Source organism: Echiichthys vipera (assembly GCF_963691815.1).
Source record: "Echiichthys vipera genome assembly, chromosome: 21".
NCBI classification, from domain to species: Eukaryota; Metazoa; Chordata; class Actinopteri; order Perciformes; family Trachinidae; genus Echiichthys; species Echiichthys vipera.
In genome coordinates this window covers 18,374,040-18,384,820 of record NC_139846.1, presented here as the reverse complement: position 1 = coordinate 18,384,820, position 10,781 = coordinate 18,374,040, and the positions used below count along the sequence as shown (strand labels likewise).

The 10,781-nt window shown below is 39.3% G+C and overlaps 2 protein-coding genes across 2 annotated transcripts; both read right to left on the bottom strand.

Annotated features, from left to right (window-relative positions):
• Window positions 1-661: 661 nt before the first annotated feature.
• pomp (proteasome maturation protein) lies at window positions 662-4,945 on the bottom strand (the record flags this gene model as incomplete). Its single annotated transcript, XM_083936365.1, has 6 exons — window positions 662-1,002; window positions 1,091-1,184; window positions 1,330-1,431; window positions 2,208-2,268; window positions 4,455-4,552; window positions 4,868-4,945. The coding sequence occupies 6 exons, from the start codon at window positions 4,943-4,945 to the stop codon at window positions 935-937; spliced, it is 501 nt and encodes a 166-aa protein (XP_083792491.1). The 3' UTR covers window positions 662-934.
• A 1,335-nt stretch (window positions 4,946-6,280) lies between these two features.
• Window positions 6,281-9,699, bottom strand: cUnh11orf65 (chromosome Un C11orf65 homolog; the record flags this gene model as incomplete). Its single annotated transcript, XM_083936410.1, has 7 exons — window positions 6,281-6,434; window positions 6,814-6,944; window positions 7,219-7,428; window positions 7,530-7,583; window positions 7,660-7,752; window positions 8,284-8,374; window positions 9,695-9,699. The coding sequence occupies 7 exons, from the start codon at window positions 9,697-9,699 to the stop codon at window positions 6,281-6,283; spliced, it is 738 nt and encodes a 245-aa protein (XP_083792536.1).
• Window positions 9,700-10,781: the final 1,082 nt, after the last annotated feature.

The following is a 10,781-nucleotide window of genomic DNA, read 5'->3' as shown; positions in this document are numbered from 1 at the left end:
TCACAGCTGGACGTGCCTGGAACACCTCCCTAGGGAAGCGCCCAGGGGGCATCCTTTTGTAATTGTTTAACATGTACAGTAGTGTGTAACGTAACAACCATTTCACTGGTCATGATGTTTAAGAAGTATGGCATTGTTTCCCCTAAATACATAGCATTTATCCCGTCAATGAATAAATAAACAGGTTTTGGTTTAACATGTGTTCTGCCATTTTCTAAATATGAAACCGTCCTGACATTTTCTCTGGAGCACGTGAATCAAAACAGAGAAAATGGATTTAATACAACTTTTACAGAATATTTAAGTGTTGCTTATGATTTTGAAGTGCTTGTTCAGAAGTTTCTCCACTTTTGACGGTTCTAAACTGTAAAGAAAAGCTATTTTTCATAGAATTTTTAAAAAAAGTTATTACATACTGCACGTGCTGCGATGAAGCACCTGAAATTCCAAAGTAGTAGCAGCTCAGACGGCAAAATCCTGCAGCAGAAAATCAGAACGAGGTCCAGCAACTCATGTGGCTACAGCAATTACAACACTAGATGAGATTATAGATGTCTTCATTGTGTGATTAGATGTATATGTGTTTCTTTGTGAAATGAAACATTATTTTTGTATTGCGAGTTAAATAATTTGTCAAATAAACTGAAATCATGAGGAAGGTTATGAAGTTTATTAGAAATACCAGCTGGATTGGAATCATACAAAAGTCTGAATGACAGTTGAACACTCCAGATCTACGTCATGTACGGGGTAAACAGCCCACCCATCCGCATAAACACACACCCATCAAGCCCCCTGTCTTTTCCAAAAGATTACCCACTTAATTCCCCAGAACCGGAGTTGGTGATGTTTGAGTCAATAAACAAAAGTATGCAGACAAATAATAAAACCGAATCTATGCGTGTAGCTGTGTTTTGTGCGTGTCCCTCTTCTTTCACAACAGTCCCAGTTTGTATTCCACCATCATGTGTGGCTCGCCCATCATTTCGCTCTGGGTTGGATCTGCAGGATCACAAAGAGTGGTGGTGGTTAGAAATATTGAGACAGTTGTGTGAATGGGCGTGTGGAGGTGAAGGGATGAGGTTCTCACCGTTGAGGATGTCATCAAAGCCGATAGACTCGTCACTGCCCCGCAGCGTATCCAGGGCCAGGTTTGAACTCTGTAGGAATGGCAGACGCTGGATCTGGAGGGACAGACACCGGAGAAGAATGACTTTCAAAACAAACAAACAGGGAGAAGAGAAGAGCCAAAGGAAGAGGGCAACAGAACTGGGGAGGGTGATAAGAGGGACATGCACTGTGTGTGTGAATGCAGTGTGCGTATGTTACCTGTCTAGCTGCCCTGTACTCCATCTGCAGTTTGAGTGGAGCATGGAGACCCTGGATGTTCCTGAGAGTAGAGAAATTCATCTTGTCCTGGTTCAGCTGGAACTGCACACAGAAACGCACAAAGAGCCTCAGCACCCCGGGACAACAAGTATAATTTCCACCGTTTAACTTTAACTTGTTCTTCTTGTAACATAGACTGTAAAGAAAGATGAGCAGAGTGACGGCTCCCTAATGGTGAAGCAGCTGGCTGCAGTATAGGTCATTAATCCTGCCCGCAAATACATTTTTATTAAAGGTGGTTTCTGTTATTTTGTTAGTTGTTACCACCCTGTTGGTAATTTTCCTGATACGTTTGGTTTAAATTATTTATTTGACAGGGTGAAACGTCATGATTGACAACTGTAATTGACTCACGATTGGTCAGACGGGTATATGGGCGGGACTTTGTTATGTTGTCTTTGCTTTTGTACGGTTGGAGGAAGTGGAGACAGGCCATCCGTCTTTAGGAGTAAAGACATTGTAACTCGTGAATGTCCAGGTTATTCTGCTTTGTTGTCAAAACCCCAAAAAATGAATATTTGTCTTTTATAAATGTATTTTTTTGGTCAAATGAATACAGACATTGAGTCCTAATAAAAACAAAAGCTTGTATTATAATTATGACTCCATAATTTGGTCAGGTTTGCCTGGCACACTTGCAAAGTTAACTGGAACACCTATATGTAAGTAGATGTAACCATTGTCACCACATCACAATGTCTGCTGTTAAAGAGATCCAAATATTGCAGTTTGTGCAGACTGTGTCCACACCTACAGTCCCAGGAGGAGGTCTACTTTCAGTGAATTGTGGAAGAGCTCTTACAGTTCAGATTACTCACACTTTTCTCTGACAGCTCCAGTGGGTGGCTTGGAAGGAGCTCATTCTTTACGCTGGTAAAACTGTGTAGCACAACAAGAAAAACAACAAACAGGTGAAAATCTATTTTACGTACATGTCATTTGGTTTCAATGCTGGGATTATTAAAGCAGTCGTTGTCTGCTAATTGATTGTATGTGTAACAATAGGTTTTACGGTTGACAAGCTCTGATGTTTAGGATTATTTCAATCCTAAACATAGCTATGGGCTTTTTGTCGTGCATCAACCATACTAAGATATATATGATAATCTTATATTGACCAGGAAAAGTCATCTACAACAGACAGGATAACTTCTGGTACACGGTGCCCACGCGGTCAATGGTATGATTTTGTATATGTTTAAAAGATGCGTGTTAACACTGAAACATAGAGTGAATAGTGAATATACACAAATGATGTTAAGTGATGTTTTATGCAGTATCCATGTCAATTGAGTGCAAAACATACTATATTGGTATTTTTAACCAGAGACATAGCTGTCTATCTGTAAGAGCATGGTAGGGCCATGAATGAGATAATATATTATTCATTATACAAGATCAGGTTACACCAGATTCATTGTATTAGTGTCAGTGTTACCCGTTTTCGACCAACCCAGACCAAGTTCTAGAGCTGGTTCACCGTTGGTTCAACACGGGAGCCGTCTCAGAACCAGTCTAGAGAGCCCAGAGAGCCACGCCATTAGGTCACTGTGTACGTCTGAGGTTTCCCCAGAAATGCTAACGCCCACTTCAAGCACAACAACAACAGAGGACTACTAAAAATGCAGGACAATTGCCATTACACCAGACATGTACATGTTTGTGTTTGCTTTCCGAGTTGTTAATAGTTCTTGGTTTTCTGAAAGGAACTGTGAATAATTACTGTAAAAAATAAAAAATAAAATCAACTTAAAACATGTTTCTTCTTTCATTAAGCATACTAAAGAAGACATGTGTCTTTAGAAAAGTTGTTAATTTTGACAAAAGCAACAACAATAAAATACACAAATTCTAAAACATGTTTGAAGCAAGAAAGACTTTGTGGTGCCGGTTCTAGACCGGCAAAGAGTTTGTGCAGCTCTGGGACCAGTTTTCTTGACAGAGAGCCGGTTCTTTGGCAGTCAAATCAGGACGAACCGGGTCCGACATTGTAGGTGATATTCTGGATCAGAGGGCTATTGTTCGACCTACATTAGTAACTCATATGCACAGGTAACCCAAATAACAGCACATACCTTTGAAACAATGAATTTCAAGAAAAGCTAGGATTATATTTAGCCTTATACACCAAGTCAAATATCCCAAAAGGAATTTCAGTTAAAAGCAACTGGACTTGGATATTTGTTATATGTCTAGTAAAGTCCAGTTGCTTTTGACTGAAATTGCTTTGGGGATAACGATGACCTGGACAAATAAGAACACTCACAGGCCAAGTCAAATACATTCAACTCCATTTAATTCATTGTAATTATGGCTGGGTTATATTTCCACAGAACATACAAAAAGGTGTTGTTTTATGTTCGCTATTATCCGAGTTTGTGTTGAGAATAACAACAGCTATTGACACTCTTCAAAATAGTTTAAAGACTAAGTAACCAATGTTCTGACCGATTCATTTGAATATGGCGTTTCATAAACTACTCCTATAGTTCGAAACAACAGCCTTCTGATCCAGAATATCACCTATAATGCGACAGGGTGCAGAATACGTATTCAGCACCCCTTCCCGGAAATGCACCCCCTCACATTATAGGTGATATTCTAGATCAGAAGGCTGTTGTTTCCACCTATATGAGTAGTTTATATAGAGGTAACCCACAACGGTCAGATCATTGGTTACTTACAGTCTTTAAACTATTTTGAAGAGTTCAAAATCACAAACTTGGATAACAGCGAACACAAAACAACACATTTCTGTATGTTCTGTGGAAATATACTGCAGCCATAATTACAAAATGAATGAAATGGATCTTTTGAGCAAGTTGAATGTATTTGACTCAGCTTTTCCTAAATATAATCCCAGCTTTTCTTGCAATTCATAGGTTCAAAAGTGTGTGCTTTTAGTGTGGTTACCTGTATATAAACTACTCATATATGTGGAGACAACAGCCTTCTGATCCAGAGTATCACCTGTAATGCGAGGGGGTGCATTTCACGGCAGGGGGGCTGAATAAGGCACAACACCGGCACTCATAATGTCTTGGTCGGAAAGGGGTATGTCTCACCCGCTCCGCAGAGAGTCCTTTACTCCATAAGCTCCCTGTGGACACAAGCCTGCCACAGGTACACTGTCCTTCAGCTGAGAGCGGAGTCCTCGAGTATTCTGTAACAAACAGAAAATTTACACACACACTGTTTACAGCCGCTAATGTTGAGTTTGTATGTCTCAGTTACAAACGGAGAAAGCTTGAAATCATCTTTAACCGGGTTACGGAGCATCGTAGCTTAGCGCTAACTAGCATTAGCTCGAGTGACTAATCAAAATCACAACTAACGGTATAAAATTCAGATAGAAAGAAACAAAAAAGCCACGAGCAGGCGAGATAAACACGTGCACAACAATATAAAACAATATAATAGCCTTAATATGGTCACGATAGGATAAATTATATTATGTGAGATAAGACTGTAACCACACCATTGTGATGCTGTTTCCTCCACTTTCTTTTCGATGCAGTTGAACATCCGGTTGTGACGCGTTTTCATTACGACACATCCTGTACAAATTAGTGCTGTGTTCAGGTTAACAAAACAAAACAAAAATAATTATGGATCTGCATATTATATGCGTAGTTGGCTTATTTTTAACTACTTTGTAACGTAAAAAAATCAATTTTATGTAAACGTATAAATAACGTAAAGACTAGTCGTGTCTACGTTTAAAAATTGTGGGCATCGGCTGATTGTTGTGTGGGGGTATAGCTCAGTGGTAGAGCATTTGACTGCAGATCAAGAGGTCCCCGGTTCAAATCCGGGTGCCCCCTCTTTTCTACTAGCCTTTCTGTTAACGAAGATGATCGATCATGCGTATTTTTGCTGTACTTGTGTATACACAACCGATCGTCCCGACCCCGGATAAGCGGTTGAAGATGAGTGAGTGTATACACAGTGAAACGCTCGGCATTTTTATTTTTTCACTTCGATTTTTATTGAAATGTTTCATCTTCACATGCAGACAACAAGGTATACATATAGATCCATGAATTACGTTCTGTGTGTAGCGTCTGCAAAAATCAGATACAAAGAACAACAAATAGAAAGAAAGAACGTAGAAGAAGTCGTGGCTTCATGTGTCCATCATTAGATTACACTGTATGCCAACAGTGTTTGTCTTCTTTTAATTTATACATGTAAAATAATAATATACATCGCCATTAAATAACCACATACTTAATTCTTTTTAAATGATTATTGCATTTATAATACATTTTAAGTGCCTTTTGGAACTAGACATTGTAATTAAACTGGTTTGTAACCCATATACAGTTCTGTTCTGACTGACTTTAGAAAATCAAAATGTATATAGCTGCACAATAAGCACATTGGCACTGCGGTGGTTTTACCATAGGTTATTTTATTCTGGTGTAACAAACTATCTTCATCAGCCACAGCAGCCAATTAATGTGGCTCTAACCTGGATAGATGTGAATGAAGATCTGAGAGGAGGAAGAGGAGGAACAAAAGGATAGAAGGGAGAGAAATAAAAAACAAACAGTATGTAAACCAAACCAAGGTTTTATATTACAGTAGGTGAGATATATGCTTATGGAAATACAGCCTTGATCGTCCTAAACCTTACAGCACGATAAAGCATTACATAAGTAGCAACAAAGATATGCAGCCATCACTACAAACCTCACCTTTGCTTTGCTCAGAGGAGTGACTGCAGGCCAAACCTCCCCAGTGCTGCGTATACCTGCACAGGCAAAAGAGGAAACTACTGCACGTTGCACAAAGTGATAACGATGAAATAACATTTGACCCAGTCTCTTTAACAGAAACCATGTGAATGTCACTAACTCTGCCAGTTGACAGTGGGCCGAACTTGAACTTACTCCTCAAAGTTGAGAGTGTTGGTCCAGGCCAGCAGCTCATCCAGCTCCCATTCCAGTATCTCATCATCCCCCTTCTCTTCAATGGTGACCATCACTTCCTGGGCCATGTGTCGATGCACCGGATGAGTCTGCAGACGACCCTGGTTATACCTGTATGTAAGGGAAGGAGGACACACTTGTACAGAGGACTGCATAACAGTTTCTCAGACGGGTATTTTCCACAACTTGTAACAGAAGAAGGAGCATAAAAGGAGCGTTCCTTTTTTATGATAAGTTTCATTTTAATGAGTTATTTAATGCCGTGAAAACGAGGTGAAACATCATGATTCACTAATTACGTTGTTGGTGCTTCAGTTAATTTATGCTGCCCCCGAGCTAATCAGTGTTAGCCGAGTTTGGCTGTTAGTGACTCCCACGATATCTCTGTTAATAGCTGTTACACGAAAAAAAGTGTCTTGATAGCTTATTTGATGAGTGTATTTGCCGAAAAAGCCCCTGGGATGATTTTACACAGATCTCTAAAACTCACATCTGCTTCAACCATTCAATCTTCCTGTTCTTCCTCCACTTGTCTACGTTCTGTTTTCGCTGCAATCTGGAATAGTGAAAGTCCATTTTCTTGTTAGCACCGATCTCTGTGGGCTCCCCCATTGTCGCCAACTATCAGAGAGATGAAAAAGCACATAAACACAGACTTTATAGCATCTGCTTTTAATCTTGTGCCTATATCTTTGTTTTCCGTTACATGAACAGTATGTGAGTTATGTGATAAGATCAAGGCAAAACACTGCCGTAAAATACCTGTTGTAGCTGTTTATCTATTTATTTCCAGCATGTTGGATTACTCATTGCATTGGTGGTGCATTTTTGTTTTGCACAGGTATTTGTACAAATAACACGTAGGACAGAACATTTGCTCTGACACGTTCTTCACCTTGCTACAGAAGAGCCTCCAGCTGTTGTTCTCCATGCGCTGGTACCATCCTGACCGGTCCTGCTGCGTGCGAGGCCAGCCCTCGTTGGTCTGTCGGGCCACAGGCTTCTTAAGGCCTGGCTGGGTGTAGACCTTCGGGCTGCTGGCACACACGTCTGTGATGGGTCGATGTGTGAAGATCTTGTAATAGATGTTGGGAGGGAAGGTAATCTGAAGGAAAAGGTAGACTGTAAGCGGGAATGCCTGCATTATCATCTTCACATACTGTAGCTGTTGAATGATGTACCAATATTTCGCTATTTAACGCTCACCCCTCCCAGTCGAAATCTGATGAACACGCCAGCGGCACTGTCCAGCAACTCCGCCTGCCACGGGAAAATCAAATCTTACCGTTTACTGAATTTGTTGTTTTCATTTTATAGAGAGCAACGTTCCAGCTACCTCTCGAGGGTTGACGGTTTTGAGGATGGCTTGTGGATCCCGCTGGTTGCAATGGATGATAAGTTCTCTGAAATACTTGAAGACCTCTCTGTACTACAGTTTAGGAAGGAAAAGAGTTTTAGTTCAGACCTGTTGACTTTAATTTGTGCATGTACAAGATAGGACTGCACCTGTCATTAATTTTTGATTAATCGATTAGATGTTTGGTCTATAAAATGTCTATAAAATGTCAGAAAATGCCGATCAGTTTTTCCCAAAGCCAAAGATGATATCCTCCAATGTCTTGTTTTGTCCATAACTCAAAAATATTCACTTAACTGTCATAGCCGATAAAAGAAACATGAAAATATTGGCAATAAAGAAGCTGGAATCTGAGAATTTTGAGCTTTTTTTCTTAAATATGTACTCAAACCGATTAATCAATTATCAAAATAGTAAGTGAATAATTTATTGTTTGATAACTAAGTGTTTCATCTCTACAGCTCTAGTACAAGTGTGTGTGTGTGTGTGTGTGTGTGTGTGTGTGTGTGTGTGTGTGTGTGTGTGTGTGTGTGTGTGTGTGTGTGTGTGTGTGTGTGTGTGTGTGTGTGTGTGTGTGTGTGTGTCCACAGCAGCAGCACCCACCACATATCTCCTCCAGGCCTTCTGAATGATTGTGGCTGCTATCTGCTGCAGTGTCTCCTGTTGGGGATCCTGGGAACCCTCTTCCTGTACGCTGGAGGCATTTTATGAGAAGAAAGAAAAACATGGGGAAAAAAGGAGGCAGACAGTTGGCTGCCGCAAGATGTTACATGTGTTACTGAAATTTTGATTAATATTTCCTGTAAAGGAGCCCTGTTTTTATGACAGTCAATGTTGGGATGTAACCACATTTCTTCAAGTAGCATACTGTATTCAAGCACAATCTCAACTCGTACTTCACTTATGTATTTTCATTTTCTTTATATTTCTATTCCACTACATTTCAGAGGGAAATATTATATATTTGTTATTCCACTACACATATTAACAATTATAGTTGGTAGTCATTTCACAGATTAAACACATGCAAACAACAACGCACACACCACTCTATGTAACGTCGACGTGGCTGTAAACTTTCCACGTACATATTTGATCACATTCACATGTATATATTTGATGTCTTTTATAACTGTCATAACTTACTTATCTATTTATTCTTAGTCACTCTTTTCTCTCCTTTTGTCATTGTGCAATGTCTGCTCTCCGGGCCATAACTTTAATTAACCCCCTGGGGATAAATAAAGTTTTCTTGAATCTTGAATTAAAAGTTTACATTTAAAATCAGAATATAAATAAGCTTCAAATTAGCGCCACCTTACCTGGCTTCCAAAAATATTAAAATACTGCACATTGATATGACATATAATATCACTGTTAAAGGGCCAATTTTGCTGCATAATAATCTGATAATAACTAAGTATAATAAGTAGCCTACCTTTTGCGGATAGGAGTTGCACTTTTTTCTGCTTTTGAAAGCTGAACTTTTCCTGTTTTCTTTCCTTATAATCTTATTAAACTCTGGTATTACTATGTGTACTTTAGTATATTATAGCATGAGGTAAGCAGCGCATGTGAACACCTCTTACTGCAGGAAATAAAGGCTGTTTCACATTAAACATGCAAGGGCTGGATAACCATGAGGTCATATGTTATGGTGGATTCATAACTTGTTTATTTTGATAAAGTTATCCAGCCCAGTTCAATTAATTATCTCAATTTGTTCATATAATGTGCCATGGCAGATAAAACTCATAGTGGCAGTAGGCTATCACTAGAATAGGCCTAATTTATAGATAAGCTAACTCGTTAATGTGAGTGAACCTATGCTAGCAGAAGCTAAGACGTCCTAAAACCATTGAAACCCAAATTAAACTCAGTAGTTTCACACTGTATTTAATAACCTAGCTACATTATTTGATACAACTAGGTTTAACAGCTCACCCTGATTAAAAAAATCGTTGCATAAACACTCAAATGCCCAAATACGCGTAGAATAAGAGCATAATATTACCTCATGGCTTCCTCTGTAATTGAATGTCTCATTAGGTTACCTAGCAACGTAGTGTGTCACGTGACCACGCTTGAAGCAGACCTTTTCCGGAAGACACTTTCAAAACAAAAGTGACAATGGCGGTCAACTTAATCCAATACTTTTGTGATATTTACACCGTATTAAAAACACAACAACAACGTCAGTTATGCTACTTTATATGAATGCTTGTTTTTCTATACAACTAAACTGTCTGACACATCCAAAAGTATATTTTTTTAATATATTTTGAAGCCAAAATCATCTGACATCAGGTAGTAGATTTATAGATGAGGACGATTTAGACATTATACCCCTTGTATTACACAGTAATCATCATCACATGCTAAATTCTGTTGACACAAATCAATGCCAAACAACAAAATTAATTATAAAATTTAGAACAATTGATTTATCTGTGTCTGAGAGGAACAAAAACAAACCTGATTTGTATTCTGTGGGGGTGATAAATACATTTTTTTCATTTAACTTTTCCCTGTTGGCCATTAGATGGCGCTCTTTGACAAATTTGACAGATTGTAGCTTCTCTTTTGCTTTCCACCACTCACACGTTACACATAACTGTTGTCAGGCTTATGGATGCGTGCACCACACACCAAATCAGTAAGGGTGTTTGGAAATCTGCCAGGCCCTCTGTCCCCAATCCACTCTCAGTGTAAGACAGTGTCATGCAATGTGTGATCTCTCTCTGATTCATATGCAGCAAATCAGACCTGTTGATGGGGTTCAAGTGACTTGAGGTGTGTAGTAAAACATAAACTGGAGGTCTGAGTCTTACAGAGAATAAAGAAATGCTCATGTTGATGACATACAGTACATGTTGACATGCATGCACCCACATACTGTACTTAAAGCTTACACGCACAAACCATAATCGTGTTTTCTGCATTCTGTTATTTTCACAAAATTGAATTTGCAATCATTTAAGGGGGCTGGTTACAACAAAAGGTCCTACGGTGAAGGAAATGCAGGACATACGAGATCATTGCTCACGGCACCAGCCCCTCATGCAATATCTGCAGTGTTTCCTGGCAATATGCAGTCTGTT